Source organism: Centruroides vittatus, unplaced genomic scaffold, assembly GCF_030686945.1.
Source record: "Centruroides vittatus isolate TY-2023 unplaced genomic scaffold, ASM3068694v2 contig_1776, whole genome shotgun sequence".
NCBI lineage: Eukaryota > Metazoa > Arthropoda > Arachnida > Scorpiones > Buthidae > Centruroides > Centruroides vittatus.
The window spans coordinates 984,168-1,005,335 of NW_027121087.1; the positions used below are offsets into that span (position 1 = coordinate 984,168).

General features: G+C 29.9%; 2 protein-coding genes and 1 non-coding gene across 4 annotated transcripts in view; 2 read left to right on the forward strand and 1 right to left on the reverse strand.

Moving 5' to 3' along the window:
* On the reverse strand, positions 1-4,707 carry LOC136969291 (glyoxylate reductase/hydroxypyruvate reductase-like). Its single transcript, XM_067263402.1, has 9 exons — positions 4,539-4,707; positions 2,043-2,173; positions 1,584-1,656; positions 1,137-1,253; positions 971-1,062; positions 808-888; positions 577-736; positions 373-503; positions 1-296 (listed from the first exon to the last, which is right to left on the reverse strand). The coding sequence occupies exons 1-9, from the start codon at positions 4,607-4,609 to the stop codon at positions 172-174; spliced, it is 981 nt and encodes a 326-aa protein (XP_067119503.1). The 5' UTR covers positions 4,610-4,707; the 3' UTR covers positions 1-171.
* Positions 4,708-6,683: 1,976 nt separating this feature from the next.
* On the forward strand, positions 6,684-6,802 carry LOC136969355 (5S ribosomal RNA). The gene has a single exon (XR_010879810.1). It is a non-coding gene; the product is annotated as a 5S ribosomal RNA (ribosomal RNA).
* A 2,075-nt stretch (positions 6,803-8,877) lies between these two features.
* LOC136969292 (UTP--glucose-1-phosphate uridylyltransferase-like) overlaps positions 8,878-21,168 on the forward strand; it is a 32,723-nt gene continuing 20,432 nt past the window's right edge. The window contains exons 1-3 of one of the 2 annotated variants that reach the window (XM_067263403.1): positions 8,878-8,991; positions 16,550-16,678; positions 17,655-17,762. In XM_067263403.1, coding sequence (XP_067119504.1) covers positions 8,968-8,991; positions 16,550-16,678; positions 17,655-17,762 — 261 coding nt within the window. In that variant the 5' untranslated portion in view covers positions 8,878-8,967. Of the gene's footprint in view, positions 8,992-9,789; positions 9,883-16,549; positions 16,679-17,654; positions 17,763-21,168 lie in introns of those variants that run through there. The other variant, XM_067263404.1, reaches the window with a different exon arrangement.

A 21,168-nucleotide genomic window follows, 5' to 3' on the forward strand; every position in this document is an offset into this window, starting at 1 on the left:
TAATCTATATGAGGCGAACTTTATTACGTAATAGAACATCGAATTATAGAAAAAAATTTTTCTTTTGATTCAAATTTACTAACACGATCGGGTAGATTTTTCAACAATTAACTGATGACGTGTTTTAACAATAAATGCATTCTCGAAGCGAGAAATTAAGGCCTAGTTTTCTTATGGCATGCGAATTGGAGTGTTAGGAGGTTTTCCTTCTATGACGTTGATAATATTTTCAGCTGCCATGGTGGCCATCTTAATCCTAGCCGACATCTCTGCGCTTCCAACGTGTGGAGTAACAACTATAACACACGCATGGAATAACTTAGGTTTTGTTTTACAAGTAGTGATTTTAGAAAATTTCCGGATAACACTTACTTAGGTTCGGTAGAGTCAATAGTTTATGATCCGAAGGTAGAGGTTCCGGTACAGTCACATCGATTCCGGCGGCTCTGATTTTGCCGTTCTTTAATGCATCGTACAAATCATCTTGATGTACTACACCTCCCCTATAAAAACGGAACAGGTGTTAACGTAAAAGGAAGGAAAAAATATGTCAAAAAGCAATCTAATCATTGGTACCTGCTAGTATTGATGAAAACTGCCGTAGGTTTCATTAAACTGAAGGCTTTGGCATTGAACATTTCTCTTGTTTCATCGGAAAGATTGCACATTGCAACGACAAAATCGGACTGTTTCAATAATTCTTCTACAGTAACATATTGCGCTCCCATATCCTCGGCTAGAAAATACTTTCCAATTTATTAAAATGAACTAATAAATTAATATCAATCGTTGCGATAAATTTTGTACCTGGTTTAATTGGATGAAAGACGTCGTAGTATAATACCTTCTTAACACCAAAAGGCAAAAGCCTCTTCATCACAGCTTGTCCTAATAAATTAGGAAAGAAAATTGCGCTTCAACACGAGTAATTCTCACGAGTTCAATGCTTGAATTCGTGAGAAAAGCTTACCTATTCTTCCCATTCCAACAATGCCTACAACTGAATCAGTTAATCCTTGTCCACACAACCAAACAGGACTCCAAGCATAAACCCATTCTCCCCTGAAGTTAATATATTATTTTTTTAATTTAAATCTTATAGAAACAAATATTTTCATCTTTCACTTATAGAATACTTTTTGATTGCACAAGCGGCATCCATCAGTCTTCTTCCAGAAGCCAACAAAAGTGTAACTGTCATTTCTGCTACGGAGTCGGTAGAAACATCGGGAGTGTTGGTAACGTGAATATTTCTATTAAAAAATATATTTTTAGTTTATATATATTAGCAGGTTGAGGCCGAAGTTTTTAACGCAAAAACGTGTACGTCGGACGTTGAGCGCCGCTTTTCTGTAAGCCTAGAAGTTTGGCAATGACGTTTGGAAAGTCAGTGGAATCAAGCTCGACATTCCAAACGCCATTGCCAAACTTCTAGACTTACAGGAAAGCGGCGCTAAACGTCCGACATACAAGTTTTCGCGTTGAAAACTTCGGCCTCAACCTCGCTATTTTTCGGACTATAAATCGATAAATATCCAATTATTATCTTTATTAATTATGATTTTCAAGCAAAAAATATGTACCTATTTTTACATTCTTGGATATCAATATGGTCGTAACCCACGGACATCGTTGCAATTATCTTCAGCTGAGGTCCTAATTGAAGCATTTTAAAAAGTTATACATTGATTTAATACATAAATGTTAAAGCAATGATTCTAAATTATCATCAAAATAATAAAAGTTATACACTGTAATTTATATTATTTCCGAAATCATAATTCTATCTTATGGATCGTTAAAAGGAGAGAGCAATGACAGACTGCAGACGATATTGATTTTTTCTATTGACTATCTGCTGGCGTTACTTAATACTAAGTACTTAGATAAGTTGGATAAATACATTTTTTTAAAAAAAAAACTTTCTACCTTAATCTATACTTTCGAATATTTATAATATATTATACAATTTTATAACGTTTAAAATTAGTTTTGTTTTTATGGGTGAATGATTTTCAATTAAACAATACGTCTAGACTCACCGGCAGTTTCAATTACTTCTTTATCAACCTTGTCAGTAAGAAGACAATATAAGGCATCTACACCTTTCACTCCTTTTAATAAGGCTTCATGGGTGATGGGTGCGAGTTGATCGTAGATTTCTACGTCATATCTGAATATTTAAAACAGAAAACAATGAATCTTTTAATGAATTTCGTGACTAGAGATTCTTTTAATTACATAATGGCTCGATTTTATTGATGTCCTGCGTGTATTTTGCAGAGAAACAATAGTGTATACTCCATAGATAAAGCCACGTCTCTTTAAAATATACGAAATGCCATATTCATCGCCCGAATATTTTATACTTTAGAAGGCATCAAATATTATCGATACGGAATGCACATATGACCTGACTGAAATAGAAAAATTGGTTAATTGAAGACGATAAAGAGGTGACTTTAAATCAGTGGCAAGGTTATAACACTCAAGGTTGTTCTCAAGAAGGACGTGCAATTGGCACGGGCTACAAAAACGTTTAGTCTATTCAAGGTTGTAAACTTCTTAACAGATAGCACTTGAAAAATGTTCATATTTTACAATAAAGTGGCGACCCGTTTTTAGTACGTATAAACTATTATCGCATCCGTGATTAATTTTATAAACTTTAGAAGTCCGAGTCTGACAGATGCTCATAGACAAACTGATAATGGCAACGACCGTGACATTATGATATATCGTTCTAAAGGTTGTAAATTAGCGTTATTTTTCTAAGATAACAGTTCAGACTTTGAACCGTCCTTTATATCGACAAAACCAATCCATCTGAAGATTAAAATAAACAAATAATAAATTTATTAATATTAACATAATTCTTCATTATCATTGCTTTTATAAAATAATTAAACACTATTTTTATCTTCATTAAATAATTTTATAGACTTGTAAATTAGATAATATACAGTACACTCCCCTCGCATGTACGATTGCAAATTTACTGAGAAAACATTGTAAAGCGAAAAGTATTTCCTCTGCAATTGTATTTCTGACATACACAATGCCATAAATTATGCTATTGCATCAGAACAGGAAGTTTAGAATTTTTCAGTGAGGTAATGAACTGCATTAAAAATTTCCTGAAGACACAAAACAGGAAATTTGAGATGTTTTAAACCCAATATTAAAACTTTATTTATTTATTTATTTAAAAAGAATCAAATAATTTTGCCCGACTTTTAATTATTTTTATAAACACTGGAAACGCGGATTTTAAAATCGAAAATAAAATTCATGCCGAATATGCATTTTAGTAGAAACAAAAATAATATTGTTTAAGTTACGGCAACGCAACACTTGGGCGATCTGCCTAGGGGGGTGCCTTCCGGGAGGTCTTTTTAAGGGAAACTGGCACCTATTTAGGCGTGGAGAAAACCCGGAAAACTCCGAGCGAGACGCGAACACATGACCGAACTCCCAGTGTTCAGGGTACGAAAACCACTTGGCACTGGTGGGCCACAAAAAGAATAAAATATACATTTATTCATCTATAAAGAAACTCAATTCGCGTTAAATGACTTAAAAGAATTTATTTAACTTCAACTTATATTTAAGTGGTATGTTAATATATTTATAAATAGAATCTTTTTGAATTTTTTCAACTGTGAAAATGTAATATATTAAAACATACATTTTCAAAATATGTGTGTGTTTTAATGTATATTTTTATATCTACACAAGTCTGTATATATACATATATACATAAAATAAACATTAACATTTTTAATGTGTATTATTATATGTTTACCAGTTTTGGACAGGTTTATATATATATAAACCTGTCCAAAACGGAACCTGCCTAAACGGGAAAAATATTCGATACCGTGCGATTCCAGCTTACACGGGTTTTAATGTATGTAATAAACATTAAAAATTTTACACTTTAAAATGTAGAATATAAAATTATTAATTATATACTTGTACCAGCAAAATATTACGTATACCAAACGTTATTAACCTATATAATACTGTATAAAACGTTTCCACTTAAGCATCGAGTTGATCACGTGGCATTTTTACGTCAGACGCCCTCATAAAATTTATAAAACGTTTTTAAAAATATATATATATATATATATATATATATATATATATATTTAAATAACAAAGCAAATTTAAAAGACGAGTTAATAAATGAGAAACGGAGGAAATGATGGAGGGGAAAGGATAACGGGGAGTAACGGTCTGATCCCAATTCTGTTCTTAGACATAGTCTGCCTTTTCACCTTCACTTGACCTTCATTTGACCTTTGCTTTTCCGGGGTGATCTTCCCTGCCCGTTCAAAATCGCTCGTTTCTCCTTTCGGTTTTCCATTCTGTCTCGACAAATTAATCATTTTATCCATTTGCCAATACGTAAATCGATATTACCCGTTTTGATGGCTCCCCCTTGGCTTTCTCCCCTCCACGTGGTGATTTTTTTTGTAATAAAAGTGGCATTTGAATGTCAAAATTCCGTACGATAATGTAAAAAACCTTACTTTGCTTTAAGTAGATCGATCCCTTCTTTGGGGACGTCGGGTCTTGTGACGAAAACTTTTGGCTTGCTCATGATTCTCGTTTCTCTCTCTAAATTAGCGCGCTAAATGGAACGAGAATTTTAAACGCACTTTTATACGTCTCGTGCAAACGCCTTATGACGTAAGACTGTTTCCGTGACAACCGGTAGTATTCGGCGCGGAAGCTCGAGATGGCGATTGTTACGCCTTTGCGGTCGAAACCAGCGTAAAAAATATGGCGATTATTTTAATGGTTTTAAATGCTTATAAATAAGTTCGTGTACGTTCTATAAATTTTAAAATTATTTAAATTTTATTTTATATCCTAATACCGTCCTATTTTTAAAATACAGTAGAATGGTGTTATCTGTTGAATTGTTTTACATCTTTACCGCTGTAAATTCCATTATATAAATTTAAACACAGTAAAACTGAAATACATTTAAATTTATTGTACTCTTACATTTAATTTCCGAGGAAAAATATAAAATTCTTCATATTATAATTTCTTAGTTAACGAAAGACGGCATAAAACAATATACTCGCGGTTTCGATAAATGTAATTGTACGTAATCGCTGAAGATTAAAAATTTAAAAATAGTTATTATGACGTTTGTGCACGCAATTATGCATGTTGACGTTATGCTTGATAAAACACAATAATTACGTATGCACCGTAAAGTATTTTACATTATATTTTCATTCGTAAAAACTGTTAAATAGCATAATAATTAAATATAATTTATTAATAATCGAATGAATTTACATTAAGCATGAATTCGGATTTATAAAAGTTAATTTTAACATTAGTTACTCGAGAAATATTTTTAAATTTCAAAATTTTTGTTTTTAAATTTTAATGAGATTGCAGTTTTAATAGAAAATATATTTTTCTGTTTTATTATTATTATTATTGTTATTCCGCCCTGTGAGCACCGAGAGGCCCTTTCGCATACCAATCGTGGGTTCGACTAGGCTCACCATGGGGTGTCCGGGTGGTGAGGGACGAGACCCGACAAACCACATCCGAAAAATTCTTTGGGTTGCTTGCCCGATTCGATCTCGGATCACCTAGTGCAGGGTGACGAATCTATGGCACGCGTGCCCAAAGTGGCATCGTAAGGAATAATCATCTGGCACGTAACAGATACAATTTCGATTTATCATCTGTCCTTTTCAATCATTCTTACGGTTTTTCAGCCAGCCTTTTTGCACTTATTGTAATTAAAGCACAGTCGTTTAATTTCTTTAAATATCGTCAGGGCCGGATTTACATAAGGGCATTTGGAGCCTGTGCCCAGGGCCCCCACAAAATCGGGGCCCCCACAAAACTAAAAAAAAATTATGTTTAAACAATTTTTTTTTCTATTACCGCGACAGCCTAGTGTGGCCTTATCATGAGGGCAACAGGCAGAGAAAACCAAACCTGGGAAAAAACCTATGAAACATCGGAAAATTTCGGGAAAAAATTTCACATAGGTATTTTTCAGTTAAATTAAAATAATTAGTTTTACACAATAAAATATATGTATGTTTACAATAACCTTATTTTTAAATGAAATTTACAACTTCCTAGTTCAAATCTAATTGAAAGTACAGTATTTTGTGTAAATTTTCGAAATCATCAAATTTGCCTACTCTTAAAGGGCCCCGAACGAATTTGTGCCCAGGGCCCCTGGATTGGTAAATCCGGCCCTGAATATCGTTATTCGAATTCTAAAAATTTGGCACTCATAAACAACTTTAAAGCTTACTATATGGCAGGTGAACTCAAAAAAGGTTCGCCATCTTTGACCTGGAGGACCATCTGGCTCTCAGTTTTATACAATTATTTGATTTGAATTATAAATTCATAAATACTGTATTTAATGAGATCGTGCAATTACTTAAAGATAAAAACATTTTCCAAGAAATGTTATCATTTTCTTTAGATAATAAAGTTTTACGATATCGTTTAATAAAACTTTGAACTTTCATTCACTTCAATAAAAATTAATTTAATTTGAAATTAGAAAAGTCTTTACAGTTTATTTTGTTAATTTTAATGACATTATAAATCTTCAAAATAAACATCTTGAAAATAGTATTATATAATTAATGATAATATATCTAGATACGATTTAATTCGACAGCGGCCATACCACGCTGAAAATACCGGTTCTCGTCCGATCACCGAAGTCAAGCAGCGTCGGGCCCGGTCAGTACTTGGGACGGAGACGACCTGGGAATACCGGGTGCTGCTGTCACTATTTGACGGCCGGATGGCCGAGCGGTAAAGGTGGCAGCCTACCGCTCTGGGGGACCCGGGATCGAATCCGAACGGGTCGAATAATCCCCAGGAATTTTTCGGGGGGTGGTCCGTTCGGATATGTCGGGCCCCGTCCCTCACCACCCGGTCGCCCTATTGTGGGCCTGGCCGAACCCATAATGGGCCTACTAAAAGAGGCCCTCTTAGTGCCCACAGGGCGGAAAGAGTTAAAAAAAAAAAAAAAAAAAGATACGATTTAATTTAGAAAGTATTCTCATTGTTATAGATTTCTTTTGTTTTTAACAATAAGTTTTATTAATACTTAATTAACAACGAAAGGTGCCAGAGAATTCTGTTAGCTTGAATATCCGAAACTATTCAAATTTTATAAGATTTCAGTTTGTCTATCATCTTGATATTAAAATAATGGCATTCCGACTCGGGTTCACTTTAAATCTCGTCTGGTTCCTGTTTGCTAGAGTCACCGCCCGTCCAAATTCTTTAGCGCAATACACGAAAAACGGAGAATGTAATAACAATCTTCGATTACTTACAAACAAGGAAGAAATGTGTTTTCTGGGAGACAAATCAGAAAGTGAATCGGATGATAGACTTATTAATGAATACTACTGGAATGACATAAAGAACTGGGATGATTTTCAGTTAGAGGAACTTTTCAAATCTCCTCAGAATAATTTGGAAGATGGGAACATGAACGAGCTTCCTACTCTCATAAGTAATTCTAGTTTTTCGGAATGCACTTTCTATTCCACAAACGAATGCAATTCGAAAGTTTCAAATTCTTTACGGCAAAAGTTGTGTAGATTTTTTCTCGGTATTCATACATTCTTTATGCTTTTAGTTCTGGTAAAAATGATCTTTTTATCTATTCTAATGGAAAATTTTAATTTCGAATTGTTTGAAAACTTTGAAGATGATTATCAAGTTGACAGTATCGAAAACCTTCAAGGGCGTGGCACCGACATACAATCATTTTCACGCGCTCTTCAGACATATCTATTAGAAATTATCGAAAATTATTACGCCGTCATTTGGCTACCATCTTCAAACAATAATAGTGGAAATGATTTAAATTCAAAGGAAGTAGAGAAAATTCAACACGAAGAAAAACACAAGAAACGAAAGCACAAGAAAAGAAAAATCTTGAAAAGTTTTCGATCGAAGAAAGCTTATGGCTTGAAAAATCGCAGATCATTTTTCGGTCGTTTGTCTCGCATCTCTAAGATAAATTATTCTCGTATCATCATAAACAAACGTGATAAAAACAAGGATCAAAATAACATAAAAGAAACGGGGAACAATAAAACGGATAAAGGAGAAACTAAAGCACAGAATACGTCCGAAAATAATCTTCCATCAGAAGTCGATTTAGATTCTTTCGAAATCATCAAGCTTGATCAAATTTAAATATTTTATTACAAAGGTCTTCAAAATTATAACTTTTAATTCTTTAAAAATCATTATAAATTCAAAATATAAAATAATAAATAAATTCTATTTAGGAAATTACATCGGTCGTTTGTTTAAGAAAAAAACCTTTTATTTTCATTGTTCTAACTGAAATTTTTAAAGTAAAATTGTTTTAATAAAAATAAATATTCGAATTGCTGATTAAATTTGTCATGTATATTTATAAATTAATACTTTGGCGTTTATTAGATCAATAACTGCATATATTTTATTAATTAGTTACGAAAATGTGAAGTAATTTATGTACAATAATAGGAATCGTATATAGGCCTATACACTACTTCTATGACGAAAACTAAATACATACACACTGTTTTTGGAATTATGGTAAATGCATAAAATTTTATTTTACATGCTTAATTATAATTTTCAAGCGAGTGAAAAGTTTGTTTTTCTTTGACAAATTTCACCTGTTATCTAAAGTCTATACAGGTGTGATGCATGATACAAAACTATAAACGTACCACAAACTTAACTAATTCACCTCAATAGAAACTGCTTTTATAAATCTAAATAACTGTTTAATTTAAGTTTCCAAACTTCTTAGAACGATAGCAATGGGCCAGTCAAAGTAGACACTAGTCACGTGTTTTCTACTTATTAATTTAAAAATTAAAAAGCGTCACCTGGTGTCGAAACTATAACAATTTCTCGCCTGTATTTTAGTCGAAGATGCCAACACACGAAAATAAAAAAGTAAGTAAATAAAAGTTACGGTATTGTAATAAAAACGCATTAGAATAAAATAAAGGATAAATTATACAATAACAGAGTCCAAAATACAAAATATCGACTAATTTGGAAGCAGACATTAAAATATGTTAATTGCCATAGACAATTTTTCATTTATTTATACGCATTAAAAAAAGTTTTTCGTTCAAAATATTGTTTTTCTTCTCCAATTTTTAACTCCAAAACCCATAACTTTTCTTCTCCACAGTTACCATTTAAATACATATTGCATTACATTCACTTCCTTGTTTTTTTTTTTATATATTATAATCAAGCAGTTATACAAATTAATTAATAGTTTTTTATTAAAAAAAACATCATTATAATTACACAAGTGGATTTTTTTTAATTGAAAAACAAATGCTAAACTTAATTAATGTGAAAACAATTCCAAGTTCTTTAGAAAAATATAACAAACAAGAAACTACTTTACATTTTAACACCATGATTTAAAATGTATGGGAAAGAGTATATTAGTTATTATCTATTTCACATGAATATGTTTTTAATTTAAAATTCATTGAAAAACAATTTGAAAATTGGACACATATGGAAGTAAACTGATATATAGAACAGCAAAAACAAGAAGAAAAAAAATATCAGATTTGTTGAAAACTTACTTTGCTTTAACAGGATTTCCTGCAGAATTATTGTTTAATTATGATAAAATATGAAATTCGGTGTTTGGAATTTTAGATAAGTTTTGTTGGTAATCTTGGCGTGAAGTAGAACTATTTCTGTATTCGTGTTATCACGTTACAATTGTTTAAAAACTGCATTGGTAAAATAGTTTACAGTATTAAATTGTAATGAGCGATTTTGTTTTCTGACTAAAATATGAAATCAAATTATAAGGTAAGCCACTTTTAAACTGTGTATTTAGAATTTCTTTTTTTTTTTTCTAATTATTTAAAAAGATGTGACAAATAATGGTTAATATTACTTAAAACTAATTTTATTACGTACACATTCTACATTAAATTTTTATGAATGCTTTTTTGTAAATTTGTAATGTAAGAAAGATAAAATTGATTTATTGAAATTATAGGCGAAAAAATGAATAAAAATTAAATACGTATTAAATGTTTTTCAATTATTATTAATTTGTAATCATTTTTTTGCTTGTTGATAATTTTAATAAATCAATTTTATGTAGACATTTGATGATGTTTTAATCAAAGATTTATTACATAATTTATAGATTAATATTATATATCTTTTATTTTGTTGATGTATCATGCAGTACTCTCTGAAAGGAAAGAACATTAACAAATGAGAATTTAATGGTAATTTGTGTTGGAAATATACAAACTTCAGGTAAAATTTAAACCTCAAACATTAAAGTATCAACATTTAAAAGTTAGAAAATGTTTTCACATACCTTATCAAAATTTTCTGTTTTAATATACCCATTATCTGTTGTGTCATTAATAGATTTATTATTATATTAATAAATGATTAATACCAATCTCCTTTTCCCTATACCATATTAAAATAAAAATTAAATTTGCTAGCTGCACATTTTATTGTTATAATACTTTATTAGTTTACTATATATGTTTAATATAAATTAATTTATTATGTATTAATCTTTGATTTCATTTATATATTTATAAAAGTATGAAATTTGAAGAGTATTTTTGAGGTAATATCGTCATTCCTTTTGCCCTGTGGGCATTAAGAGGAATGAGATAATTTTAAGGAGTTAACTGTGTATGTGAACATTTCTTTTTATAGAAAATTAGATAAACTTATCATCATAAAAGTGTAAACATTTGATAAAATCTAACTAATCTGGCATTTTTAATAGAGGTGTAATGTTTATAAATTTAATATTTTTATCCAAGAAGATATGAATCAACAGTTCAGTATGTAAACAGTGTTTTCTTTTACAAATCTTTTGCAAAATTCATTAGAAATCAATTAGATGATGGATGAATCCGAAATTCTTCAGCTCTAATAGTGAATTTGTTCCTTGATAAAAAAAAATTATTGTATTACTTTTAAATAAGGGCACAATAACAGCAAATTGTTTTATCTGTGGAACTTTGTTGTTTATTATTTGTATGATCCGAATTCAGTTTACTTTGAGCAAAGAACTTCTCTTGAATATTGTGTATTATAAGAATATTTGCGTACATTGCACTCTTCTGTCTTCTGATTCTCTAAGAACAGCATCAATTAGAGATTCTTCTGTTATTTTAGGTGACATTAGTAATGACTTTTTCTTGATTCTGGCATTGATCAAGAGCAATCAACCGAAGCATTGTTACTACTTTATGTCCAGTTTCATTTTTATCGGTCTTTTGTTCCGTAGATTTTCATCTAGAACAGTTTTTCTCTTTTAATAAATAATGAACTGAATTAGAGATTAAAAATTATCAATTGTTTATTAAATATAGATTAATTTTATTTATAAAGAAAAATTTGATTTTAAGAAGTAAGACTTTAACAAAAAATGAATAAATAATTTTAATCACAATTATTTTTTATAGCAAAGTAACACTTAGAAAAAAAAATATTAATGTCATTTTTTAAAATTATAGTATTAATTAAATTTATACTTTTTAAGTAGATATTTTTAATGTTTTACATAGATATAAAAAGAAATTATTTTTGTATATTGAGTTTCTACAAGGATAAAAAATGAAAAACATTGTCAGTAGATACAAGTAATAATATTAATTGTTTGTATTCTTAGTAATTTAAAACATTTATGGTTTTTAATTTCCCCCTTTTTCATGCATAAGTAATACATTTTTATATCGTTTTATATTATGTTTTTGTTTAATTAAAAATTAGTAGCGAGGTCGAGACCGAAGTTTTAAACGCGAAAATGTATGCGTCGGACGTTGAGCGCCACTTTCCTGTAAGCCTAGAAGTTTGACAATGGCGTTTGGAATGTCGAGCACGATTCCACTGACTTTCCAAACGCCATTGTCAAACTTCTAGGCTTACAGGAAAGTGGCGCTGAACGTCCGACGTACACGTCTTCACGTTTAAAACCTTGGCCTCAACCTCGCTATTCTCTAAAGTAATTTAAAGTTAATTTTTCCTAGTAAATAATTACTTTTTCTTTAAGTATTACATTAAATATTTCACTAAATTTATATTAAATGTACATTTTAGTTTAGAAATCATAAGTAGAATTACTGAATTAATATATAAAGAGAAGAACAAGATTAAAAGTATAAGAAAGATGTATTTTGTTGTAAATATGTCTTTGTTATTTTAAAATCTTTTATGTTGATATTTTAAAAGTTATTTTTTTACAAAAATATTTATATTTAATATTTAAAAAATATATCTGTCAAAACTTTTTGAAAAAAAATGTCAAAACAAAAACATAATATAAAAATAATATAGAAATTTATTACTTCTTGCATGGAAAAGGCTTTTCTTTCATGTAATATGGCATCTAAAATTTATATTAATAAATAAATATCAAAATATCATTTTTTTTTATTTCTAGTTTATTATAATTGATTCACTTATCACTTATTCACTTATCTCAAGTTAAGACTGATAGATTTTCATTGAATATTTTATTATGGATTTTATTTATATCAAATAGCAATGTATCAAACTTTATTTTTTTTATTGTTTTTTTTAATTATTATTGTAGAAATCTCCAAGAAAGTTTTATTAATTAAATATATATGTAATTTGAAACTAACACAAAATTAGTTTGGCATTATGAGTAGGTTCTTCTCTTGTCTATCAAATCAAATCTTTATTTATGCATTAGGGATTTTTTCCTTTTATACAGAGTTTACATAATATTACAATATTCTTTATATGTATTTAATTAGTTTAGCAACAGAACTTATGTTGTTTGTTAATATCTTTTTAACGTCACATTTCTTTTAATACTTTCATTGAATTAATGAAATATATATATATATAATTTAGTCATTAACTGAACAATAATATTATTTAAATCATCCCATAAAATTCTCTCAAGAAGCAATAATAACTCAAAAACATTGTCTTAGATTCTGATATTTAGTACAGATATAAAATAAATGAAAAGAACTAACATCTGTTCACAGCACCAATGTAAGCATTTATCCATTCACAAAAACCTCTTTATTATTTGACAAGTAGAGCTGTTTAGTCTCAACTGTATAACAAATTTCTTCACTTTGAATAGGATTTGAAAATACATAAAAATAATAGATGAAGGAAAAGAAATTATACCTTGATATCATGTTTAGTAACTACCATTAGACTTATTCAGACACTTTTTTTCTTGCATCATCATATTAACCACTTATCCATTAAATTTTGATTTCCACATTTCTGATCCTCAATTGACAATGAAAATATAATCGGTGATACACCATAAGTAGCAAACATTGCTGAGAAATTATTATACCAATTGTTTTTATAATTCTTGCTTAGCCAATATTTCTAGCTTGTCTATTAGAAAAGTAATGAGTTCTGAGTTATGCCATTTGACAATTTGTGAAACTAAACATTGTTATAATTTTATTCTGTTTAACTCAGCCTCATTGTCAAATTAAACAATTTTAAAAATATAACTTGAATCATTTCTATTCTACTTATCCATTCTGTTCCCCAAATAGAGCATAGCATGCAGCATTCGTCACTACAGAATTAAATAATATATAATGGGTCCGAATTTTATTTATTTTTAAGTTAACCATTAAAAAATTTAGGTGATTTATGATTTTCAAAGTTTTAACTGTCTGCCCTTGAAAATGTCAGCATTGGAGTTAAAATTATAACTAATTACGAGAATTTGTTTTTTGTTCTTAATCTCGTATTCTTTAAATAAAAGTTAGATTCCTTTTTACACAAAACTCCACCATTATGAAAAATCGTGATCTTAGTCCTCTACATTTATTTTTATATTTATTATTTCAAAATATGAATTTGCCAAGGTCAATATTCTCTGTAAACCAGCCTTCAAGGGCAATACCAATACCACATCAGCTGCATATTGCACTGAATGTATAATTTTATCCTTAAGGATTCTTTTATCTCAAATATTTTGTCAAAACCAAGAATCATAAAATTGAATGAATAGGAAGATAGAGACTCTCCCTGTAGCAGAGAGGGGCTTGTTTTGAACGTCAAAAGATTGGTATTGACCATATCTTACTGTTATTTTATAGAATCCAAACAATTAGCTAATTAAATTTATAAGCTTTTTGTCAGGTTTATTATCTTTTAATTTTAAATAAAGTTTCTCAATAGAAATGAAACCAAATGCCTTTTTGTAAATCCAAAAATGCTGCATTGACCTTTCGTCATTTTCCAGATAATTATTTCTGAATCAAAGATGTTGACGCAAAAATGCCAATTCAGTCCACTACAGGCTCTTATCTATCTAAAAAGTATATAAAATTGCTTTGGTAAGGCCTTCTGGTTCAAATTATAAATGTTTGAAAGTAATTCTTTTGTTGTTTTTTATTAATTGTTTATTATTTAAATTTTAGAATTTATTCAGCATTATATAATTTAATGTTCGGAATGATTTAGAGCTTATAAAGAGTTGATTAATCAGAAATTTAAAATACATTCAGGACATACGCAGAATTTTTTGGTGATCCAAAGTCACTGAAAAAAGAAAGAAAATGTCATGCATTCATGGTAGTTTTATTAACATTAATATTCTCCATAGTATTAGAAATATTAATTTTTGAATTAAGACATGATGGATATATTTCAGTCTCCAGTCTCTACATAATAGTCATTGTGCAAAGAGAATAAAAGTGATAAATTAATCTCAAGAATTTAATCATGTAACTTGATTGAATTCTCAAAACTAATTTAATATTTAACAGTATCATAGAACAAACTGTTTACAATGCTTAGCATCAGGGAATCTAGACCCATTAGACCCTCATATCTATTCCCATTGTATTTATATACAGGTACTCCTCGTATAACACAGTAGTTACGTTCCGAAAAAGAGCCGTATTATACAAATTCATGCTATATGAAATAAAAGACTATTGCAAAACATAGGGTTAGGTTCCAAAAGTTAACAAAGATATATTATTCTTTTTCATTACTAAAAGGAATATGTTTATTAAAGTAATAAATAATTTATTTCCAATCAATAACTAACTAACAATCACAATTAAAAGTACTGTATTACACATTAATATTAAGTTTAGTTAAGTTAGAACATTTTCTTTTTACAAAATATCACCTTTTTTTGTTAATCTTGATCAAAAATATCAGAAACATCATTTTTATGGACGATTACTTACCTACAGTTAAAAAAAGTTGAACATTTACTTAAAGATGTTTAAGTAAATTTTTCTAAATAAGATTAATCTACAAGGTGAGTCTGAAAAGTTCAGTGAATGGTCTTATAAAATAAAGGAAACGAGATATAAACAAAATACTTTTACTGGCATTCAAAGTAATCGCCATTAGCGACAACACACATTTGTCATCGGTTGTATAGCTGCTGGAAGCTGTGAGCAAACACTTCTTTCGGTGTTGCACGAAGCACCGTTGTCACACATTGTTGGATCTGTGCAATGTCGGAAAAGCGTAGGGGAACAAGGCGGGGAACAAGGAGAACAAGAAGAAATCTTGTTTCAGGCGGGGAACAAGAAGAAATCTGCAGATGCCAGATTTGGAGAATATGGAGAATGTTGAAGAACTGTCACCTGGCGTGTAGCGAGGAAGTGCCATAATGTTCACGTGTTGCTCCATTTCGCAGTGACACTCCTTCTCACACTGACTGTGTTGCATTGTTTGTTGTGTGCGCACTTCTGTTTAGCTGTCGTGATTTCGATACTAGGGGCACTAGTTGGAAAGTCTGCGTGAGCATAACATCCTAACCAGCACAGTTATTCAACTATGGGACGATTCACCAAACTTTTCAGACGCACCTTGTATAAAAACAAAACACAGTGACAGTCTGAAAGCAACGACAATAACACCTAGTTTATAGGAAAGCGAGAATAAGAAGCTAGGAAAGGAATAAAAAAAATTGTACTATTAGTTTTCATTAAAGTAAACCTGATAAAAAGCATAAAACAAATTGAAAATTTTAATATTCTAAAATCCATGGGCAAATGTGCATTACATATGCTTACTTGAATTTTAAAAAATATTGAATAATGGAGTTTGCACTTAAATTGTGAAATTTTGTGATGAGGATTTCCCAAATTCTCAAACTGTGTTAGAGCAAAATTGGAAACTGTTTTACGGTCAATTTTTCCAATTTTCGAACCTTGTAGAAATGCCGTGTTGTATGTGGGATACCTGTACATGTAAGAAAATTTTTCATATAAATGTTGTTAAACAAAATTTTATTTTAAAATTGGTAAAGTAAATAAATTAAAATATTGTTTACTTAAGATTTGAGTTGAAGTATTGTTGAAATTGCTGAGGTTTGTTGCAGAATTTACTGAAGATTTTTAAAATTATGTTTTACAATTAGAAAATAATTATATATTTACATTGCAGTTTCTATAATAATAATAAATTATACTTTATTAAATATTGTTAATCTATTTCATACTATTTTCAGATATACACTCATCAGAGAGGACCAAGTGATACTGCAGTATTTAAAGAACTTACGAAACGAGATGCTCAAATTCAATTACAACAAGAATTGGATAAATTACTACTTACTGTACCAGCATATGAAAGAGAGGTTATTTCAGAATATATTTTAGTTAATTTAATTTTTAGCTAATAAATTAATTCTAATAATAATACATTCACGAGTGTGAGTTAATATGACTATTGATTTTATTAATTAAATGTCTAAAAACTGCTTAGTTTTTAGATATTTCAGAAGTTGAACAAATCTTCAGGACTTGTGATTTTAAGTTATCTTAGTTCTTATTTTCAATTGTTGGATGGCTGAGTGCTTGGGCATCCACAGAAAATTTTTCAGGGGGAGCAAAGCTTGCAAACAAATAATTACATCAATAAACTTTTATTTACTATTTTGGGACTCTTTTTCACGTGTAGATTATGGAATATAGTATTGCATCAAAGCATTTCATGGTTGAGGGTATAAGGTTGTTCATCTCAATCACCTTTACTATCATAATTTGTGGAATTTTTTACTTGATTCCAGAGGAGGGCAAGTATCCTGGATACTCACGGCTGAGTGGTTAGGGCAGCCTACTGTTATGGGGACTCAGGAACTAACCTGGACAGGTTGAAAAGCACCAAGAATTTTTTGGGAGGTGGTCTGTTCAGATATGTCAGGCCCCATCCCTCACTACCTGGCTGTCCCTTTGTGGGCCTGGTGGAACCCATAATAGGCTTGTTAAAAAAAAAAAGGCCTACTTTGTTCCCACAGGGCAGAAGAGTTTAGAAAAAATGTCTTATCTTCAAATCTCATTCTGAATAAGAATTTAGAATAGCAAAGTTTCTTAAAACAACTAAAGTGCCTTAATTTAAGTTTGTGAATTAGTAACTTTAAGTTCTGAATTAAAGAACATTTAAATTAATGCCCCTCAAGGATATTAATCTTGAAGATTTATATTTATTCAACTTCTTAAACATTAAAAATTGTTTATCACTAAATCATCAATGTAGTATAGTTGAATGTATTTGATACTACAATATTTAAATTATGATAAAGTAATTAAACTTTTTTTTTTTTTTTGATGTAGCGTATTGATTCAGAATTTAAGGGATTTCAACGATTATTTCAAAAATTTCTTCAGGGTGTTGGGCCATCTGTCCAGTGGAATAAAATTCAACCATTACCTGAAACAGCTGTGAGTATTTTTATAATATATAATTAATGTTTACATGATGCTACATTTTAATATTTTGAACATCATATTATCTTAAATATATTTAGCATTTCTGTGAGGCATTTTAATTCATTATTCATAGCATGAAAATTATAAATATTCATTACTTCCAGGTAAAAACATCTGTTTTTGCTTTATTTTATTTATTCTGTGTTTTGTTTCTCTTCTTTAATCTTAATTCAAAATGCTTTTTTATAAGTAAAAAGAAATCTTTATTTCTCTGTTATTTTATTACAATTTCACAGTTATATATTGTAGAATTATTGAATAAACATAATTAATTGAATCAATAAATATAACTTTTCAATTGAAAATAAAAATTTTATTTAATTTTGGTTAAATACTGTACCAGTTGGCAAATATAAATTTGTTGATAATAATATGGCAGACATGGCCTGATTGACATAGTAAACACCGCAAACAAATACAGATACTGCGAGAGTTTTCGTACAAAAAACAAGAAATATCACAGTTACATAAAGCAGACGCAAATAATACACCATTAAACTTACACTCACATCATATGGACACAACACAACATATAAAAGGCATAGACGTAGGCATAGACGTCATTAAGCAATCGTGGGCTCGAAAGGCACTCCACAGCAAGCCTCCTTACAACCTGGCTAGGATTTTGTTGACAAAACTACATCAAACAGCTGGGTAGCTTAGGGAGATGGAAAGGTCAATGATTGCCATACAGGATCAAGACATAAATACTAAAAAAGTACAGAAAACACATACTCAGATACAACACTCACAAATGACACATACAGAAAATGTCACCTCATGCCAGAAACTATACAACACATCACTTCTGATTGCAAGCTCTTGGCACAGACAGATTATTTACATAAACATAATCAAGTAGCAAATACATCAAGAGCTTGCAAACAAACTCAAATTATTAGACACCCACGAACCATATTACAAATATATTTCACAGACAGTATTGGAAAACAACACACACAAAATGTACTATGACAGAGCCATAATCACAGATAAAACAAATTACCACAACAGACCAAACATCATACTCATTGACAAACACAATAAAATCACATACATTATAGATATATCCATTCCAAACACTCACAATGTACAAAACACATGCACTGAAAAAATCAGCAAGTACGTAGAACTTGTCCAGGAAATAAGGCATCTGTGGAGGATCTATTATCTCCTCTACAGGTGCTATACCAAACACATACTACACAAAAGCCTGGGAACATTACAGTTGAATAGAAACACATACATCAGACTACATATACATATATACATATGTAGTCTGATGTATATGTTCCCTGTATAAGTCATATTGTTAGGAAATTCCTGAATACAGACATACTCACCAAAACACTTATTTAATTTTTGTTTTGATACTCTGGTCTGGCATAGTACACAGCAACTGCTGTCAACTGAGTATAACCCACTACAGCTAACATAATAATAATAAAGATATCATAAAGTACTATATAAATAAATGGAATGAGCCATGTGTTTCGTTTATAAATAAAAGAAATACAGTATATATGATACATAAATGTCACATTCAAGAGAAAAATTGCTCTTTGATCACTTTGTATTGTATACTGTAATTATGTAATAAAATACAAGAAAGTCCAAAAACAAATCTAAACAATACACACAAATATAAAATAACAATTTTATATCATAATCCCATTTAATAAAATGAAATCATTAATATTAAGAAATATTTAGGCTATATTCTAGCTAGTAGGTTTTGAAAATTTAATATCTGAATATATCTTTGAAAGTTTTGTATAAAAATAAATTGTATAAATAATTTTTTAAACATTAATCAAATCTATAAAATCTCATGATTTGAATTTAAAAAAAAATTGCATCAATGGCTCACAGAATGGTTTGGCAACTGCTGGATAAGACGACATGGCTTTGTTGCCTGGCACCATATTCTCCAGACTCGATCCCTTTGGATTTTTTTACGTAGGGTCAACTAAAAGCATCGATGCATGACTGATATCCAGCAACACAAAGAGAGCTGAAGAGACAATGTGAAACTCTGACAGCAGGAATGCTATGTGCTATCTATAAAGCCATATCCAGCCACAACCTTCAGCAACAATACAAATATTGTTTTCTATAAGTATTAGACGTTAATGGTGCGGTTTTTTGTATATATTGCTTAAGTATCAATTTCCCTTGAAAATTTTCTTTTTCTCAATAGATTAATTGATTTAACTTCACAGTTGGTTTGACTGTAGTTATTTCGTCTGTACCGCATTTCATCAGAGACAAAGACTATTGGGTTTTATTCACATTATTCTTTATTTCACTATGCATTTCGGGTGCAATCTTTTCCGTTTATTTTGCACCCCTCATCAGGGCAAAATAAACGGAAAAGATTGCACCCGAAATGCATAGTGAAATAAAGAATAATGTGAATAAAACCCAATAGTCTTTGTCTCTGATGAAATGCGGTACAGACGAAATAACTACGGTTAAACCAACTGTGAAGTTAAATCAATTAATCTATTGAGAAAAAGAAAATTTTCAAGGGAAATTGATACTTAAGCAACAAATATTGTTGCTGAAGGTGGTCTTTTGAACATGTTTTCTAACAAAATAAAGTTTTTTTTGTATCAATTTCTGCAATATTGTCTTTATTCTTTACAGTCAGAGATTATGTTTGTTATGCTAAATCATCTCAAATTGATTCCCTTTGGTTATTTTAGCCCTAGAATGAGCATATATGACATACATACATTCGTGCAATGTTGGAAAGACCTCTTTTATCCCTGGATAGATACAGTGAAACCTTGGTTTTTGAACTTAATTCGTTCCTAAAAGATGTTTGAAAACCAATTTGTTCTCAAACCAAAACTAATTTTTTCATAAGAAACAATATAAAATGGATTAATCCATTCCCAACCCCCAAAACAGTTTTTTTTTTTCTTATACCATTTTATCTATATTTCATGCATAAAATGCAAATGCCTACAAATGCAATATAATATAAGTTTTAATTAACTGGCTACCTCTTGTTAATATATATTAAATTAAATATTAATATTATAATATATAATATTATATTAGTAAATATTTGTTATTTAATTTGAGTTAAGAACCTTAAACATGGATTTGTGGATATCATTTATATTATGCAAATGTCACATAATATAATGAGGTTTTAATTAATTAATTTGATTTTAAATTCAGTTGTGACATGTACCGATAAATGGACATAGTATCTTACCCATGTGTGCATTGAAATTTAATTTGAATAACAAAGTCATTGACGAGTCATGTCGTGACATCTAATGATGTGAGGCAATCTCGGTGGCACTAACTTCTGAATGGGTAGCCCCATCATTGATTGGTTGGA